Genomic DNA, 18,472 nt, shown 5'->3' with positions numbered 1-18,472 from the left:
CCCCCCCACAGCGCCCTGCTTCCCCCCGGCCCCCCCCCAGGAAGGAGGCTGTGGCACGCTCAGGCTTTAACCATTGTTTTTTATTTTCATCCAGAATAACAAAAGAGACGAGCCGGGGACCCACGACACAGGGGGGATGGTCGCCAGCCGGGCAGGCCCCGGAGCAACCCCCAAAAGGCCACTTGATTTGGTTCCTGTTTAAGAGCTTTTAAATATTGCCACTAAAGTGATAGCCAGGGGAAGGAGGGAGGGGATGGCTACCAGGACATCACGGTTGGCTACTGCTGACTTGGGGGGGGGGGGGAATTCAGTGCTTTTAAAAAGGAGAAAGGTGCATCGTGGGGCCATGTAACCCGGCATCTGGCCCCATCTCCCCCCAGCCAGGGGCCATGCGGGGAAGGGGGTTGTTTTAAAGTCTCTTTTGCAAGGGGAGGGGATCAGACCCCACACCCCCTTCCAGCCTCACCCCCCCAAGCACCTCGGATCCCCCCTAAAACTAGTGCAATACAGAACCTCTCTGGAGAGGCCGGGAAGATCAATGTGGAGGGAGGATGGGGGGCAGCTGATTGGTGGGGGACCCCTAGCCCCCTATGCCCTACAGTCTGAGCCCCTAATGCCCCAAACCGCTATGGGGACAGGGAACTTCCTAGGTTCCCATAAACCTTCCTCCACTCCTGAAGGGCCCCGAATCCCTTGGGGTGCAGAGGGAAAGAGACCCCCCCCCCGTACCATACCACCCTCCCCCCCCACCAGATCTGCTACAGGATGGGTTTTGGGGAGGCTGAGGGACCTGAGGCCCCTGCCAAGAGGGAGGGAGCTGCCCCTCTGTATGCAGATACCCCTGCCCCCCAGGACTGAGCATCCCCCCGATTGTGGGGAAGGGTGGAGGGGGACAAAGGGCCCTGCAGATGGGCTGTAGTCTGAGCCGGCGCTGGTGTGAGCAGTAGGATCGAGGAGGGGAGGCCACTGAGTCGGGGGGAGGGGGCAGGTGCATTGTGGGCTGTTCGAAACCCCTCCCCCACTTGAAAAGTATCCTGGGAGTGGGGGAACTACCTGTTCCTTCCTCCACCTCTGACTGCCTGGTGCTGTTCCCTGGGGCATGACCCATCTCTGCCCCCCAACACCTCTGCTCCAGGGAAATGGGGCAGCTCCAGCCCTCCAGGCCAGGGAAATAAATAACAAGGGGGAGCGGAAAACATGAGGTTAAAAGGATCGTAGAACCAGCCGGGGGGGGGGGGGGACGGAAGGACACAGACCTGTCCCACAGCCCTGAGCTCCAGCCCGCCCTTGTAGTGCCCCTCCCCCAGCAGCCTCTAACCCCCCCTGCTCAGCCCCACCTATCCATGCCCAACCCCACCCCCAACACTCCCTGACCACACCCCCAACAGCTCCTAGTCCCACCCACCCATGTCTACCCTCCACCCCTTGCCCTCCCCACTCCCTCCAGCATTTCTTCCCCCTGTCCCCCAGTGAGCTGGGCTCTCGGGGGCAGAACCCCACTCCTGGCTGAGGCCCTGGACCTGACACAGAAAGGTGGGGGGTTGGATTGGGGTTGTGCTTATGCTGGAAGTGGGGATGGGGGTTAAAATCTAATCTGTGTGGAGAGGGGCTTCCGTTCCCGTGCTGGGCCCCCCCAGGGGAGCAGAGGTGGGCTGTGGAGGGGCTAACCGAGGGGGGTTGGAAGCACAGTGGGGGGCCGGCCTGAGAAGTGGGGGGCAGGGTTAGTGCTTTCCAGAGTCACTTCTCCGAACAATTTGCTTTTAATTCTGTCGCCCTGCCGCAGATTTCAGTGCAAAAATGGGGGGGGGGGCGTGCCGAGGGGCTTACAGCAGCTTCCCTGGGGGGGGGCTCAGCCATCTCGCCATGAGCGTCCTGTGATGAAGGGGACAGTGCCCCCCCATCCTATGCTGCCCCCCCCCACAGGAAAGGGCTCTCCTTGTGTGGGCCGGGCTCCAGGAGGGTGGGCTCCCTCCAGCCCCCCACAATCAGCAGCTTCCCCAAGTGCCCTCCATGAGCTTTATCTGGGGAGGAGAGAGAGAAAGAGAGAGAGAGAGATCGACAAGGGGGGAGGTCACCACTCTGTCCCCTCGCCCGCAATTCCCAAATCGGAGACACCCCCCACACAAACCCAGGGCCCATCTCCCCAGCCGGGGGGCGGGTTGAGCTTAGGCCAAGTTAACACCCCGCCATGCACGGGATTTGATGAGGTCATAGGCTGAGCCCTCCCCCTGAGATCCTGAAGGGGATTCCCCCAACTGAGGCCCTCCCTCCAACCAGCCCTCCACCAAGCTGACCCCCCAACCCGGCTGAGCATTCCTTGGGGGTGGTGGTGAGGGGGGGGGGTCAGAGCTCACCTGGCTGCTGGCTGCTGCTGCCTCTGGGGGGAGCCATTCTCCGCCTTCAGGGTGTCTGCGGCCCCCAGGAGCCGCTGGTTGACATCAGAGGTAGATAGGGGGGCCCCTTCCGTGCTGGGGGGGAGGGGAGACAGCTGGTTGAGGGGTGGGGCCAGGGCTGGCTCCTCCTCCCCCATCACACAAACCCCACACGCAAGTGACCTCCCTCCCAGGGCAGTTACCTGGGTGAGGGGCAGGGCCAAGGCTGGCTCCTCCCCTGCCCCACAAGCTCCACCCCCAGCCCAAGGTTCAGGCCTGTCCTAAGGCACCCTTCCCCCACCACCCCATGGGTGCTACTTGCCCCTCCCTCTTGCTCCCAGCCTTACTTTGGCCTGGCTGTGGCGGGGCCGGGCGGGCGAGCTGATTGGCCATTCAGCACCGGGTCGCTGCTCTCGCAGGGCGATCCCGCTCGGGGGACCTCCGGGGGGGCTGCTGGAGAGAGGGGGGGTTAGGGGCCTGCCAAGGCAGTCGTTCTTCCCCGCCCATCCCCCCCACAGGTCAACCCCATGGGCCCGATTCCCCTCCGCCCAGATCCAGACGCCCAGCCCCCCCCTCCCCCCCCAGCTCAGACTCATGGGCCCAGCAACCCTCCACGTGCTTAGCTCAGACCCACGGACCCAACCATCTGCCCCCCACAGCCCAGATCCACAGACCCAGCAAGCCTCCCCCCACTCCAGGTCAAACCCATGGGCCCAGCAACCCTCCCCCCTGCTTAGCTCAGCCCCTTGGGCCCAACATCTATCCCCCCACCCACCGCAGAGGAAGACCCAGGGGTCAGTGCTAGGGGGAGGGAGAGCAGGTTGCCGCAGTGACACTCACCTCCCACTGAAGATACATTGCTGCGTGTTGGTTCCTGAGGGTGGGGTCCCCGGACAGAGCTTGACGGGGCCTCTGACAGGCTGCGGAAATACGCCCCCAACTGGGTCAGACCCATGGGCCCATCGACCCCGGCCTCCCGCCCCCTCCCTGGCCCAGACCCACGGGCCCTTCGACCCCAACCTCTCACCACGGGCCCATCGACCCCGGCCTCCCGCCCCCTCCCTGGCCCAGACCCAGACCCACGGGCCCTTCGACCCTGGCGTCCCGTCTTCCACAGCAGCTAGTGCCAGCCCCCCCCAGAGGCCAATGAAGATAAGCCTGCCTTGCAGGGGGGGGGGGGAAGAGGGTTGGGTCTCACCTGGTTTGCGCTGAGGGGGTGTCTGTAAACAGGGCCCAGCTCCCTTCTGTGGGGGGGTGGGAGGCGTCCAAGCCGGGCCTGTCCCACACAGCCACCCCGGTGTCCACCCTGGAGCTGTTGGGGGGCAGAGCGGGGGGCTCTGCAGGCAGTGGGTCAGGGCTGGCACCTGAGAAGGGAGAGAAGAGAGCCGGGTCAGGGCTGGGCAGTGGCCCGTTGCTCCGATTCCCTAGTGCCAGCGGGCGACACCCGGGCACCCACCAGGTGCCGCAGCTCAGGCTGGCCACCACCGGAGAGCTGGGAAGTGAGACCTTGATTTGCGTATTTAATGAATTTGCACCATCTTGTTTACATACTTTACCTAGACCCCACACACACCTCCAGAGCCAGCCTCTGCCCCCGTCCTCTGGCTCCCGGGGTCCCCCCGTCCTGTTGGTTTCACCCACGTTCTCCACTGGGGTCTTACCCTCAGCCTCGCCGCCACCTCCTTCTCCCTCCACGCCCCCGCCAGCGTCTTCCTCCTCGCCCTCCTCCTCCTCCGAGTCCCGGCTCCCCTCGCTGTCTGTGCTGCCGCAGCTCCTGACACGGGGAGAGAATGTGCCCGGATCAGCCCCACGGGGCCATCTACCACGGCATCCCACCTCCTCCCTGCCCCCGGATCAGCCCCACAGGCCCATCTATCCTGGCACCCCGCCTCCTCCCTGACCCCGGATCAGCCCCCCGGGCCCATCTGTCCTGGCATCCCCCATTCTCCCTCTCCCGAATCATCCCCAGGGCCCATCTGTCCCAGCATCCCGCATCCTCCCTGCCCCCAGATCAGCCCCACAGGCCCATCTATCCCGGCATCCCGCCTCCTCCCTGACCCCGGATCAGCCCCAGGGCCCATCTGTCCCGGCATCCCGCATCCTCCCTGCCCCCAGATCAGCCCCAAGGGCCCATCCGTCCCAGTATCTCACCTCCTCCGCCCCCTGGATCAGTCCCACGGGCCCATCTACCCTGGCATCCTGCCTCCTCCTTGCCCCCGGATCAGCTCCACGGGCCCATCTGTCCCAGCATCCCGCCTCCTCCCTGCCCCCGGATCAGCCCCAGGGGCCCATCTGTCCCGGCATCCCGCCTCCTCCCTGCCCCCGGATCAGCCCCAGGGGCCCATCTGTCCCGGCATCCCGCCTCCTCCCTGCCCCCGGATCAGCCCCAGGGGCCCATCTACCCCGGCATCCCGCCTCCTCCCTGCCCCCGGATCAGCCCCAGGGGCCCATCTACCCCGGCATCCCGCCTCCTCCCTGCCCCCGGATCAGCCCCAGGGGCCCATCTACCCCGGCATCCCGCCTCCTCCCTGCCCCCGGATCAGCCCCAGGGGCCCATCTACCCCGGTATTCCATCCCCCCGGTTCAGACCCACAGGCTCATCTGCCCCAGTATCCCATCCCCTCCCCACCTCCTGGATTATATCCACAGGTCCATCTACCCCCTATTCCGCCCCCCCAGATCAGAGCCACAGGCCCATCTACCCGGATATGCCATCCCCTCCCTGCCCCTGGATCTGATCCATGAGCTCATCCAACCTGGTATTTATCCCAGAGCCAGGGAGAGAACTCAGGAGTCCTGGCTCCCAGCCCCCCCACTCCAACCTCTAGCCCCCACTCCACTCCGAGCCAGGGAGAGAACCCAGGCATCCTGACTGCCCCCGAGAGCAGGAGGCCCTGTGCCCGCCCCCTGGAGTCGCTCGGGGCCAGTACCTGGGCCCTGTGGGCTGCGGCTGCCCCCCAGAGTAGGCCAGGTCCTTCTCCTGCCAGGTGTCCTCCCCGTCTGAGTCGTCGTCGAACTGCTGGATCCGTTCCTTGTAGCAGACTTCGAACAGGTTGGAGTTGGGCTAGGGGGAGGGGGCAGAGAGTCAGGGGGCAGCAGAGGAGTTGGGGGACAAAGGGGTGCCCATAGAGGGTCAGGCAGGAGGTGGGCCAGAGAACATTCATGCGCTTGTCACCAGTGCTCAACGAGATGATGCCAGCTGGGAACGCAGGAGTTGAGGGAAAGACGGGGGCACAGCAGGGATGTGGGGGGGCAGAGGGCACAGGGCAGGGGGGTGATGCGGGGCTGGGAAAGGTGGTGAGGGGGGTGGGGCACTCACACTGTCGTCATCAGCACTCAGGGAGAAGCTCAGGCTGCCCGTCCTGTCGAAGGGGGCGCTGGAACGGAGAACGCAGCGTGACAGGGGGCCGAGCCAGCATCAAACGGGGGGCGCTGCTGGCCACCCCCCACCACAAGCATTGGGAAGAGACCAGCAGCTGAGGGGCTGCTGCTTGACTACTAGATCCCCCCTCCCCTCCCAGAGCTGGGAGAGAACCCAGGAATCCTGGCACCCAGCCCCCCCTGCTCTAATCACTAGACCTCACTCCCCTCCCAGAGCTGGGTGAGAACCCAGGAATCCTGACACCCAGCCCCTCCTGCTCTAACCACTAGACCCCACTCCCCTCTCAAAACTGGGGACAGAACCCAGGAATCCTGGCACCGAGTCCCCTCCCTGCTTTCACTACTGGACCCCACTCCCTTTCCAGAGCCGGGAGAGAACCCAGGAGTCCTGCTTTGGGTAGGCCTCCTCGACTAGGATAACGCCAACGCCCCCGCCGCCAGACCTCAATCCTCCCCAGGGGGCACTGTGCTAGGAGAGGGGGTGCTGGGGAGGGGAAGGGGGGGAGGAGGGCGGGAGAGCAGTTGGGACCCCAAGGGCTCCTGGGACAGTTAACCCCATGGAGCCTGGAGCTGTGCCCAGCTGAGTCCCTGATTGCGGGATTCCTGAAAGGGGCAGGGCCAGGGGGGTTAAATGTAGTTCTCCTCTCGCCCTCCCTACTCCCCGCTCTCAGGGATGGGGCGGGGTCGGGCTGCTGTCATGTGCCCCTGCCGGGGTGTCTGTGGGGGGGGGCACACCAGGGTTCGTTACCTCTTGAGCTGGCGGAAGTGGGCACTGGAGGCAGCAGAGAGAAAAAGAGAAGCAGAGACATGAAGCCAAGAGGGGCTTGGGGCGGGGGCCTCGTGGGGGGCTGAAGTGCCTCACTCCGAGGGGGTCAGCTCAACAGGCAGGGGGCGCTACTGCCAGCACCCCAGCCCCACTGCCATGTGGGGGGGGAAGTCTGATGCGATGCTGCCCCGTTGCTCTACGTGGGGTCCCCGGGGAGGCAGGAAGCCAAGGAGGGGGGTTATGGGGTGTCAGCCTCCCTCCACATGGGGGTCCCCAGGGAGGCAGGGGTTAGTGAGGGGGCTGATAGGTATTGTGTACAAAGCTGGGTTAGACACACACATTCAGCATCCCCCCGGAAAGCACCGGGGTTTGTTTGTGCAGAACCCCAAGTTAGTGTGAATGAGCCGGGGTGGGGTCACCTCAAAAGGCGCGGCTGAGCCGGTCCCAGGCACCGACAGGAGTCATGGCACAGCTGGGGAGAGGACCCAGGAGTCCTGGCTCCCAGCCCACAGCAGAGAAGGTGGATCTGGTGCCATTTAGTGGCCCTGTTCCCCAGTGCACCCCACAGCGGGTCTCTCCGCCCAGGTGTCCTGGGGGGCTGGCCCCAGAGTGTGGGGCAGCGGGGGCTGATGGGCGGGAGTGGGGGGTGTTTCCAGGCAGACACACACTTGACACTCTCCTCCTGCTCCCCGAATTCCTCGTCGTTGAAGCCAAAGTGGTCGATAAAGGCAGAGGTCACCTGCTGCATCTGGTAATCCACGAAGGCCTGGAGAGGAGGGACAGACAGACAGAAGGTGGGAGGGCATCGGGCACAGGGGGGGGCTGAGTAGCCGGGGACACCTTGCCCAGCGCTGGGATGCGGCCCCTCTGGGGTGGGGCGCGGGGGCTGGGGACACGGGGACACCTTGCCGTGTGCTGGGATGCGGCTGGCTCTGGCGGGGGGGCAGACCCACCTGCTGCAGCACGGCCTCCTGGGGGAAGTTGAACTCCTTCAGGTCATTCTCCTCGTCGTCGCTGGACAAGTGCAGATTGTGCATGTTCACCTGCAGGGGGTGACGGGGCTCGTTAGGGTCATGGTACCGGGGGTGGGGGCCAAGCCCTGTCCCTCCCCCCGACACCTCCCAGCTGAGTGGGGGTCAGCACCGGCTGGGTGAGTCCCTCAGAACATGTGATAGAGCCCCAGGACAATGCTCAGGTGTTAGCCGGCGGAACTCCCTGCTACAAGACGGGGCTGAGGCTCGAGTAAAGACGGGCTCGCGGCTTCCACGGTGCTTGGCACAGGGCAGGAAGCCAGTGGGCACATGGGGCTGGTATCGGTGCTGACAGCTGGACAGACATGGGGGTAGCCCCGGGCGGGATGGGCCTGTGGGGCTGGGGCTGGGGGAAACTCACCAGATCCACCACGTTTTTCTTGTTGGTCTCTGCCAGGGGCCCCGAGACGAATTTCTCCCACCGCTCCTGCTCCTCCTCCGGCAGCTCTGCCAGGGCAGGGGCACTGGAGTGAGATGGTGCCCCCCATGGGCGGCAGCCCCCCACCACTGCCCCAGGGGCAGGGAACAGCCACAGAGCCAGGAGCCCCAGCCATCCCCTATGGGCCCTGGGGTGGGGCAGGAACACCCACAGTGCAGGGCACCCCACCAACTGCCTACTAAGGGTCACCACAGATCCATAGCCAGGCAGGGAGCTTGGAGCCAAGGGGCTGGTTCTATGCCCCACGCTGGCCCAGTGCCCCCCGCACCCACCTTTCAGCAGCTGCCCCACCAGGGCGACGTGAGGACCCTTCTCAGAGCTCTGGACGAGGGCATTGGCGATGCGCGTCAGGTGGCCCATGTACCCCCTCCGCCGGCCGCCAGCTGCCCTGCAACGGGACCCAAGGGCTGGGTGTCACCGCAGCGCCCACCCCGCCGGCAGGGCTGGCCCCAGGGCGGCGCTGGGCTGCGGGGAGCAAGGCTGGGGGCTCAGCCGGGGGCGCTGGGCTGCGGGGCGGATGCAGCTCTCCCCTGTAGTCAGCACTGGACACTAGGGGGCGCTCTCACCACATCCACCCCAGCACAAGGCTCAGAAGAGCTGGGCTCCACCCCTCCCCCCGGCTCTGGGAGGGTTGTCGGGTCAGGTGTTTGGGGGGGGGGGGGGCTGGGAGCCAGGACTCCTGGGCTCACCTCGTAGTGGGGTGTCTCGCTCTTTACCCCCACCCACCACTTACTGGGTCTGCTCGTTCTCCTCCCAGGCCGACAGGATTCGTTGCACCAAGTGGCATTTCTGCAGCAGCTGCAGGGGCGGGAGAGAAGGGGCAGCGGGTCACGGGCAGGCGGGGCAGAGACGGGACCCACCACTGACTAAGGGGGAGCAGGAGGCAGCGATGGTTACTGGTTTGCGGGGGAGCCAGGACTCTTGGGTTCCCTATGGGGCTCTGGTAGGGAAATCGAGTCCCCAGTGGGTTAGACGGGGAGGGGGCTGGAAGCCAGGACTCCTGGGTTCGATCCCCAGCTCTGGAAGAGGGTGGAGTCCAGTGGGTTACAGGCGGAGTGGGCTGGGAGCCAGGACTCCTGGGTTCAATCCCTGGCTCTGGGAGGGAAGTGGGGACCAGTGGGTTAGACGGGGAGGGGGCTGGGAGCCAGGACTCTTGGGTTCTCTCCCTGGGGCCAGTCATAATCCCAGAGAAAGGAGGTGACTGCATATCCTGCCCACACTGGGCTGCCCGCCCTCTGCCCAGGAGCTTCAAGGGCCCCTCCCCACTCACATGCTTGACGACGGGGCTGTCTGATGGGGGCTGCGAGTCCTCAGGGGGGGCACTGGCCTGCAGCAGGGTGCTCAGACACGCCTCCAGCTGGGCGTGCAGGAAATTGTTGTAGGTATATTTGAAATACAGGTCCTGGGCGAGAGAGACGGAGCTCAGGACTGCGCTTGCAGGGGACACCGGGCACCAGCCTGGCTATGGCGCCCAGCTGCCGGGGGCTGGGTACACGGGGACCCCTCGCCCGGTGCTGGGACGCGGCCCCTCTGGGCTGGGGCACAGGGGCCACGTATACAGGGACCCCTTGTCCAGTGCTGGGACGTGGCCCCTCTGGAGTGGGGTGGCAGGGCTGGGTATACAGGAATCCTGCCCAGCACTGAGATGGGCCCCTCTGGGTTGGGGGCTGGTGGTACAGCTGGCCGCTTTGGGACAGGAAGTGAAGCAATCTCCTTCCCAGATCCAGGATTGGCGCTGGATTCCGGGGGTTGCTCTGACCTGGGGGTGGGAGAGAGGGGGTAGGCCCCCCGCCCGGGCAGATGGGCCCCTGGCTCTGACTTCACACAAAAGCTGACCCCAGCATTGGTCCTTAATGTTGGCCCCGCCCCCTCATTGCCATCCCATTGGCTGAGCCCTGTCCCGTCCCCAGCACTCACCAGCATGGTGTCGAGGGCACCCAAGGCCAGCAGCTCCTCCTGCAGCCCGGCGTCCCCGGCCCCCAGCGCGCCGCCCAGAAGCTTCACCACCTGCAGCCGCGTGTTCCCCAGCGGCGGGTCCAGCAGCCCCCACGACATCTGCAGGGCCGGCCGCTGTGGGGAGCAGGGGTTAGCACAGGTGAGAGTACCCAGGCATCCGGGCAGCCCCCCCAGACCTAACGCCCGACCCAGTGTCCTGGCTCCCAGCCCACGCTGCTCTAACCACTAACCCCCACTCCCCTCCCAGCACCAGGGATGGAACCCAGGAATCCAGGGGCCATTACCTTCGGGGGGTCGATCAGCAGCTGGTGGAAGTCCCGGAGGTAACCTCTGAGGGCCAGCAGGGTGCTGGGGCTGGCCTGGCAGGCGTTGCCATCCGAGCCCAGAGGCCCCAGCTCCAGCTGCCCTTCCAGGGGGCAGTAAAAGCTGCCCATCCCCCCGGCCTCAGACCTGCAGGGGGCAGAGGGAGGGATGAGCAGGGGCGGGGCGGCTGGCTGGCCCCGCCCCCTCCCGCCAGCTCCACCCCCTCACCTGGCTCGCCGCGGCTCCAGCAGCGTCAGCAGCACCTGGATCCCGCTGACAATGACGGACTCGTCCCGCTCGTCCGCCAGCATGTTCCCCAGCAACTGCTCCACCGTCTCCTGCCTTCGGGGGGGGCCCCAAACACCCCACCCCCACCCCAGTCAGAGGGGCTGGCCGAGGGGGGCCCCAAACATCCCATCCCCGGGGACCCAGCCCTGCCCCCCGCCCGAGAGAGGCCGTGTCTCAGCTCCAGGTGAGGGTCCTTGGCTCGTGGTCCGGGAGCTTCGGGCTTCTGCTTCGCCATCGTTAACTTGGGTTGATACTAGGAGCGCCACCCTCCAATCAAGGGGGCCTTGGGCTGCCCCTTCCCCAATACTGCTGTTGCCCCTCCCTCCCGACCCGCAGCCCCCTGCTAGCCCAGCCCTGGGCTTTCCCCTTCCCCAGTCCTGCCGGTGCCCCTCCCTCCTGACCCGCAGCCTCCTGCTAGCCCAGCCCCGGGCTTCCCCCTTCCCCAGTCCTGCCGGTGCCCTTCCCTCCCGACCCGCAGCCCCTGCTAGCCCAGCCCTGGGCTGCCCCCTTGTCCAGTCCTGCCAGTGCCCCTCCCTCACTTCTCCAGCGTGGCCAGCAGCTGGTCGGGTTCGGGGCTGTCCTGGATCTGCATCATCTGCTCCCGGCTCAGTCGGATGATGTCACACAGGGACTGGGAGGCGTTGGAATGTTGCTGGGGTGGGGGGAAAGAGTCCCAGTTACCGGGGCGATGGGAAAGGCGGGGCCAAGTACTGGGAGGCGGGGCCAGTCCCTCTGCCCACGCCCCACCGGAGCTGCCAGCTTAGAGGTACGGACCCCCATCACCAGTAGGGGCTAGAGGCAGCGGGAGCCAGGACTCCTGGGTTCTCTCCCTAGGTCAGGGAGGGGAGTGAGGTCTAGTGGTTAGAGCGGGGGGGGGGCTAGGAGCTCCCTGCCTGTAGCTGTCCCCCCCATGTCCCTCCCCCACCAGGTGGGGGCCATGCAGAGCTGCTCACATTGTCATCTTTCGAAGGGTGAATCATCTCGATCAGCCTCTGCACGATCTTCTCCTCGTTCAGCCACTGTGAAGGGAACAGCACAACTCGGTGCCCCTCACTCCTGACCCGCAGCCCCCTCCCAGCCCAGTCCTGGGCTCCCCCGCAGCTGCGCCAGTGCCCCCCCCCATGGGGGTTTCCCTCTGGCTCAGCCTGGCTGGAAGCTGTGACTTTCACCCTGCCAGGGGGGGCAGCAGGTAGGGCTGGCCACTGGGGGAGGGGACGGCACCTAGGCAGCTTCGACCAGTGGAGTGCCCTGCTGAACCTGAGGTAGCACTGGAGTTGCCAATGAGGTGCGGGCAAAGGAGCAGGGGCGAGCGTGGGGCCGGGCACAGGGTAGCAAATGAAATGGAGTGGGGGGCCGGCAGGTGCCCAGGGTGGGGCCAGCAGGCAACCCCTCCCTTACGTTGAAGACGTCCTGGCGGAGCACGGGCTGCTCCACGCAGGTCAGCAGGCGCAGCAGCAGGTCCATGATGGCCGAGGTGCCGATGTGCCGCAGCAGCAGGCTGACGAAATCGTCCTTCTTGCGCAGGAAGGCCACAATCTGCAAAGGACCGGTCCAGCCCCCGTTAGCCTGGAGAACTCCCCACCACTGGGGCCAGGCATCCAGCTTTGGGGCCCGAGCTGCTTCTTGCTCGGGGTGATGAGGAGGGAACAGGCTCCCAAGCTCCGCAGCCGGGACGCCAGGCTAGATAGGCAGATGTGCTGCAGCGATGCCCTGGCCTGGAGGACATCTGGGGGGGTCCAGATGAGCCCGTCCCCCACCTGCAAGCAGCAGCGAGTGTCTCACTCATGTGGGGCAGCAACAGCCAATTGCCCTGGGCCCAACTAGCCTGGTCTCCTGCCTGTGCCAGCTGCTTTGGGAGGTAGGGTGTTAGGGAGAGGGGCCACCCCCTCCGCAGCTCAAAGGGGGCAGCTGCTGCCAGGCTATTGGTGGTATTATGGTAACACCCCCCCACACCCCTACCCGCTGGCTGGGACTGGGAGCCCATCGTGCCAGGCGCTGCACATAGGTGGAGCGAGAGCCAGTCCCGACCGCAAGAGCTGGCAGGCAGAAGGGAAACCAAGGCAGGGGGAGGCTGGGGCACCTGGTCTGTCTTGCGGTTGATGAGGGTACCCATGACCTTGCTGAAGAAGCTGGCCAGCAGCGGGTTGAGGACGCCGTGGACCTGCAGGAAGCCGTAGAGACGCCGCAGCAGGCCCTCGTCCTCGCCCAGCGCGTCTGTGATGGGGCTCACGTCCGATGTCAGGATCTCGCACGACACACTGGGGTACCTGCAGCGGGGCACATGAGCACCAGCCAGCTGTGGGGGAGCCGGTGCCCCTGACTCCCAACCCGCAGCCCCTGCTAGCCCAGCCATTCCCCCCCCAGCCCTGCCGGTGCCCCTCACTCCCGACCCGCAGCCCCTGCTAGCCCAGCACTGCACTCCCCGCAGCCCTGCCGGTGCCCCTCACTCCCAACCTGCAGCCCCCTGCTAGCCCAGCCCTGCACTCCCCACAGCCCTGCAGTGCTCCTGACTCCCGACCCGCAGCCCCTGCTAGCCCAGCCCTGCGGTGCCTGACTCCTGACCCGCAGCCCCTGCTAGCCCGCCCTTCCCCCCCAGCTCTGCCGGTGCCCCTCACTCCCGATCCACAGCCCCTGCTAGCCCAGCCCTGCAGTGCCCAACTCCCGACCTGCAGCCCCTGCTAGCCCAGCCCTGCTGTGTAGTAGAAGGATTTTATGTTTGCATTTTTATATAATTTAGAAAGAAGAAGAATGAGGTAATAATGTAGCATGTATTGATGTATGATACGATCATATCCTGCTAACCAACCTTTTTGAATAGCAGAAAGCAACAGACCTAATGGGCCATTTAGTAGAGATGCTTTAACCGAAATCTGTGTCTGGGCTGATTTCAAGGCAGTAACAGACCTTTAAGGGTGACGACTTTGTTGCATTTTAAAATTAGTTTAAAAAAAAAAAAGCCGTGATTGTTTTCTTTTGCATTGCAATTTAATGTTCCTGTTCAAAATGTTCTAGGTAAATTAATTGTTTTGTGTGTAAATAAAAAACGCGTATGTTAAAAAATAAGAGTAAAAGCCATCGCTAAATGAAACGGTCTAGGAAGGAACCGAAAACAGACGCAAGGACGCCAAGAGGCTGAAACACGCCCCTATTAAAATATCAAAAAAAGGCAAATTAACAACTCTAAAAATAAAACAGGCACCTATGAACGGGGACAAAATAGCTGTGATCAACACCAGTATAAAACAACTCCCTAAAAAAATTAATAAAAAAATAAATAAAAACAATTTGAGAAAACAAGCATTCGTCAAACAATTGATTACAGCGTAATAGTGCAAAACTCATGGGTCCCAATAAAAAACAAAAACAAAACAAAAAAAACATCAGAACATAAACAGGGTGCCTTGCCATGAAACTTTGGGTTTGTCCTGCCAAAACTTCCCCGGAGAATCGAGTCCTGAAAGACAGAACCCGGCTCCTCCCTACCTGTAATCAACCTAGCCACTAGATTGATCCACACTCTGGACTGGTAACTATAATGTTGACCGGCGGGACGGTGTGTGTGTGCGTCCGGTGTGTTTGAATGCACGTGCTAATTGTTATATCTTCAATAAACGCGGTGTATTGCCTTTTCCCCTGAAAAAAGATCCCATGTGCTCCTCACTCGCAATCTGCAGCCCCCTGCTAGCCTGGCCCTGGTCTCCCCCTAGCTCTGCCGGCGCCCCTCACTTCCGTTCCGCAGCCCCTCACTTGTAGCGCAGCCGCTCATCCAGCTCGGCGGGGGGCTCCTCGGTCACGCAGGTCACCAGCGCCTCCATGTGCTGTGGCTGCACCAGGAAGTCCAGCAACCGGCGGTTCACCACCTTGCACTCCTGCAGCACATCGTCCTCGTCCAGCAGCTCCCGCAGCGTCAGGTCGGCACGCTCCAGCAGCGTCTCGATGTGCGAGCTGGAGTGCAGGTCGAACTTCCAGAACATGGCGCCCTGCGGGGCAGGGGGGACGGGGATGGAAAGGGAGGTCAGCGGCCACAGATCCCAGCATGGGCGATGGGTGAACCTCGGGGAGGCTAGCCCCCAGCCCAGACCACCCCTTCTGCCCGAGGCCCCTCCCCTCCGAGCCCAGAGTCCCCCCCAACCAGAATTCAGCGCTATGTGGATCAGTCACAGACCCCACCCTAGAGATCCGGATAGGTGAGGTTGGGGCAACAGGAGAGATCAGGAACCCCCCCCCCACCACCACACACACATCAACAAGGGCCCCACTGGGCAAGATGCTTCATAGACACCTCCCAACTGGAACTCGATCGGGGCCAGATCAGAGCCAGTGCCCCCTAGGGAGGAAAGGCCCCATGTCCCATTCCCCAGCCCCCTGAGCCAGCCAGTGCCCACCCTGGGGCCGGATGGAAGCCAGCCCCCACCACAACGCAGATCTCTCCTGTTTCCTAGAAGGATGCTCTAGCTGGTCAATATCTCTTCCCTGGTCAGCCCTGGGCCAGCACAGGAGACTGGCACTGGCTGGGGGCAGGGAGTGGCTCATAAACAGGACTGGGGGGGCGACTCTCAGAGTGTGGCACGCGGGGGGGGGAGCAAGGGATGAGGGCCTGTCCATCACATGCCCTGCGAGACCCCCCCCCACCTCACTGTTTGTGTTAGAACATCTTTAGGCCCAGACTGAGATTGGGGCCCCGTCACGCCGGGCGCTGCACAGACCCCCCCAGAGATCGGGGCCCCGTCGCGTCGGGCGTTGCACAGACAAGGCTCAGCCCTGGGCCTGACCCTGAATCTACACAGATGAAAGCAGGATCCCCCCCGTTTCCCGCACAGAGCCGCTGCAGCGCAGCGTGGACTCAGCAGCAGCCCCGGAGCCGGCACTCGCACCCAGCTCTCCCACGCTACAAGGCCAGCCTCCCTCCCAGGCGAGGCTTCCAGCCATCGCTGCAAGGCTAACGAACAGGCTCCAGCCCCCCTCCAACCACACAGCCCCTGTTCGCAGCCCTACCCTTGCGGCAGCCAGCTTCCATCCAGAGCCCAGCCAGGCACCGCGCCCCGCCGGGTAAGGGAAGCACCAGGCTGGCAGATACAGCTGCGGAGGCCTGGGTCCTTCCCCGGGCGACCTGCTTTGGGCGCCACTAGAGGAACGGAAGCGACAGGAAATGGGTTTGCAGAGAGGGTTGAGAGGCAGCGCCGGGAGAGCAGAACAGAGCGCGCGAGGGGTGGGGGCCAGAACCCCAACCTGCCGCCTCCAGCCCCCCGCTGGCATGGGGGCAATGCCCCGCACTGCCCTTAGTCTCAGAGCCCTTGCCTGCCTGCAACAGAGCCCTGATCTCAGCTAGGCAGGGACCCTCTCTCGTTGGGTCTGGGCAGCACCCAGCACGACGGGGCCTGATCTCAGCTGGGCAGGGACCCTCTCTCGCTGGGTCTGGGCAGCGCCCAGCACGACTGCGCCTGATCTCAGCTGGGCAGGGACCCTCTCTCTCGCTGGGTCTGGGCAGTGCCTGGCAAAACGGGGCCTGATCTCAGCTGGGCAGGGACCCTCTCTCGCTGGGTCTGGGCAGCGCCTGATCTCAGCTGGAAACGACCCTCTCTCGCTGGGTCTGGGCAGCGCCTGGCATGACGGGGCCCTGATCTCGGTTGGGCATGGACCCTCTCTCGCTGGGCCTCCCTGGTGGAGGCTCATGAGCTTCCCACCCCCACTCCCTGCCCTTCAGAATGGCCCCAGCAGCACATGGGAGAGTCCAAAGATGAAACTGAGGCACTGCACCCCTCCCCCTCCAAGGTGAGATTTGAACTTGGGGCTCCCCAGCCCAGCACTGAGCCGGCAGCTAACAGCAAAGGCCGAACATTCGCTATCTTAGAATAATGCCTGCCTGACACAGGGCCACTGAAACCCAGTTGGGTAGCAAATGGGAGCAGAGAGGAGAGCTGGAGACCGGCTGAGGTTACGCTGATTACACTCCAATTTCAGAACTGGATTGTGCAGGGGGAGGAGTCACTCGAGATTGACCCCACCTGGCCACCAGCAGGTCTCAGCTCCTAGCAAGAGGATTTAGCTGCCGAGACTTTGGGCCGGGGACTGTGCTACTCTGTCCAGCACCTAGCGCATCAGAGCCCAGGCACTGGTGAATGAGACGTGATTAATGAGGAGGGTCCTGACTGGAACAAAAGAGACCCCCTAAGAGGGCCCCGTGCCCCATTCCCTGCCCCCCGAGCAGCCAGTCCCTGCCCTGGGGCCGGATGGGAGCTGGCACCCCCTAGAGGGGACAGGCCCCGAGCCCCATTCCCTGTCCCCCTGCAGTCCTGTAACCCTTCCCCCAATGCACCGGTTAAGATTTCAGTCACCCAGGTACCAGAAACGCCCCCGCCCCCAAGCTGCTACCAACGCTGTTGACTCCAGCCACGGCACGGACATAGAGCACTCCGCCGGGCCACGGCACGCTGCCACCCAGCCACCGGCATGGGCCTTTCACCCCTCCTGCCGCCAGGTCAGCCCGACACCGAAAGCTGCGCAAACCGTCGCCTGCCCCAGAGACCGTCCGCTGCGGGGACAAGGCCTCTAGGACATCCACACCCCAGGCTCATGCCACAACCGCCCCAATTCCTGCCCCCCCTGCTGTAACCACTAGTCCCCATGCCCCTCCCAGAGCCAGGGAGGGGACCCAGAAGTCCTGGCTCCCAAGACCGCAATCAGAGGAAGCAAAGCAGCCCCAACGCCCAGGCGCCGCACACAGAATCGGGGCACAGGCTCCGTCTCCCTCCAACATGGAGGCTGGTTCCTTTAGCCCCCCATGGCCCCTTGGTCATGATGAGAGGGGAGGGTGAGATTTGGGGGCCGGGGGTGGTAGTGCAGAGAGCACATCTGTGCAGCACCGAGCGCAGGGTGGGAAGCTGGGCTGAGACCCCCCCACAGACTGACCGGCGCAGTCCCCAGCCGGACAGAGCCCCTGAGGCTGAGGCAGGGTCCCCGAGGGGTGCAGGGGTCTCCACAAGGCCATGGGGGTGCCCCTGCTGTAAGAGATATCCCCAGGGAGTCTTGGGGGGTCCCTCAGCCCAGCTCAGAGGTCTGTGGGGGGCCCCAGCCATGCCCAAGTGAGTCTATGGGGGGCCCCAACGACGGGAGGGGCCCCAGTCAGTCCCGGCCCAGGGGATTGCGGGCCCGGGGGGGGTCAACTGGGGGGGTCCCGGCCCAGGGGATTGCGGGCCCGGGGGGGGGGTCAACTGGGGGGGGTGTCCCGGCCCGGGGGGGTTAACTGGGGGGGGTCCCGGCCCGGGGGATTCCGGGCCCGGGGGGGGTCAATTGGGGGCCCTGGCCCAGGGCCCGGCGCTCCCCGCGGGGCTGAGAGGCCAATATGGCGGCCACCGAGAGACGCAGCTCACCGGGCCCCCCCTGGGTCTCCTAGCACCGCCGCGATCCCACAATGCCCCGCGCCCGGAACCAGCCTGCGGCCGCTCTGCCGCCCCGTCTCACTGCCAGGCCCCCCCGTCTCCGGGGTAACACGCATGCGCCGAGCGGACCCTTCCTTCCGCCTCTCCGGGAGCCCGCACATGCGCACACTTCGCACGATGGGTAGGGGCCCCGCCTCCCACTGGACGCGCATGTCCAGAACCTTCCCGGGTCTGTTTCCCAGGGAAGATACGCATGCGTCACACTCCCATTTATTTTTTTTAACCCTGCCCAACGCCTCAACTGGGCGAGCATGCGCAGGATAACCTTTCCGCCTTCCAGGGCCAGCTACGCATGCGTAGATGTTTCGTTGCGTTGCCTCAGGAAGTGCGCATGCGCATATCTTGTTCCGCCCCCAGCGCCCCGCCTGCGACTGTGCGCATGCGCCCTGAAAATTGGTCGGGGTCCTTGGGTGCACATGCGCTTGACGCAGAGCCAGTCTATGAGCCTCTCCTGCTCGTTCCCGCCCCTACGCCAAGCGCCGAGGCGCATGCGCAGG

The 18,472-nt window shown here is 64.5% G+C and overlaps 1 protein-coding gene across 5 annotated transcripts; it reads right to left on the bottom strand.

Annotated features, from left to right (window-relative positions):
- Nucleotides 1-59: 59 nt before the first annotated feature.
- Nucleotides 60-18,099, bottom strand: PPP6R1 (protein phosphatase 6 regulatory subunit 1). Of its 5 annotated transcripts, none has more exons than XM_038381968.2 (24): nucleotides 17,907-18,099; nucleotides 14,284-14,516; nucleotides 12,617-12,803; nucleotides 11,935-12,072; nucleotides 11,490-11,555; nucleotides 11,076-11,188; nucleotides 10,477-10,590; nucleotides 10,230-10,395; nucleotides 9,907-10,059; nucleotides 9,260-9,391; nucleotides 8,723-8,787; nucleotides 8,262-8,377; nucleotides 7,912-7,997; nucleotides 7,473-7,562; nucleotides 7,188-7,285; nucleotides 6,502-6,525; nucleotides 5,692-5,749; nucleotides 5,303-5,436; nucleotides 4,034-4,146; nucleotides 3,571-3,736; nucleotides 3,213-3,292; nucleotides 2,720-2,825; nucleotides 2,355-2,468; nucleotides 60-2,021 (listed from the first exon to the last, which is right to left on the bottom strand). In XM_038381968.2, exons 2-24 carry the CDS (start codon nucleotides 14,508-14,510, stop codon nucleotides 2,018-2,020), a joined length of 2,550 nt encoding a protein of 849 aa, XP_038237896.1. In that variant the 5' UTR covers nucleotides 14,511-14,516; nucleotides 17,907-18,099; the 3' UTR covers nucleotides 60-2,017. The 5 variants fall into 5 exon arrangements, with proteins under 5 accessions (XP_038237896.1, XP_038237894.1, XP_038237893.1 ...); XM_038381966.2 differs by lacking the exon at nucleotides 17,907-18,099 and adding an exon at nucleotides 15,532-15,801 and having other exon boundaries at nucleotides 2,720-2,822; XM_038381965.2 differs by lacking the exon at nucleotides 17,907-18,099 and adding an exon at nucleotides 15,532-15,799.
- Nucleotides 18,100-18,472: the final 373 nt, after the last annotated feature.

Source organism: Dermochelys coriacea, chromosome 23, assembly GCF_009764565.3.
Source record: "Dermochelys coriacea isolate rDerCor1 chromosome 23, rDerCor1.pri.v4, whole genome shotgun sequence".
Taxonomy (NCBI): domain Eukaryota; kingdom Metazoa; phylum Chordata; order Testudines; family Dermochelyidae; genus Dermochelys; species Dermochelys coriacea.
This window is presented reverse-complemented; position numbering and strand designations above follow the sequence as displayed.

Excerpts from the sequence above, each read along its gene's own strand:
- PPP6R1 (XM_043501164.1), bottom strand. The coding sequence starts at position 15,792 with ATGCCAGCGGGGGGCTGGAGGCGGCAGGTTGGGGTTCTGGCCCCCACC. Across the intron at positions 7,563-7,911 it reads AGAAAAACGTGGTGGATCTG|GTGAACATGCACAATCTGCA; the intron begins GTGAGTTTCCCC and ends CACCCCCTGCAG. Across the intron at positions 5,750-6,501 it reads CACTTCCGCCAGCTCAAGAG|CGCCCCCTTCGACAGGACGG; the intron begins GTAACGAACCCT and ends TCTCCGTTCCAG.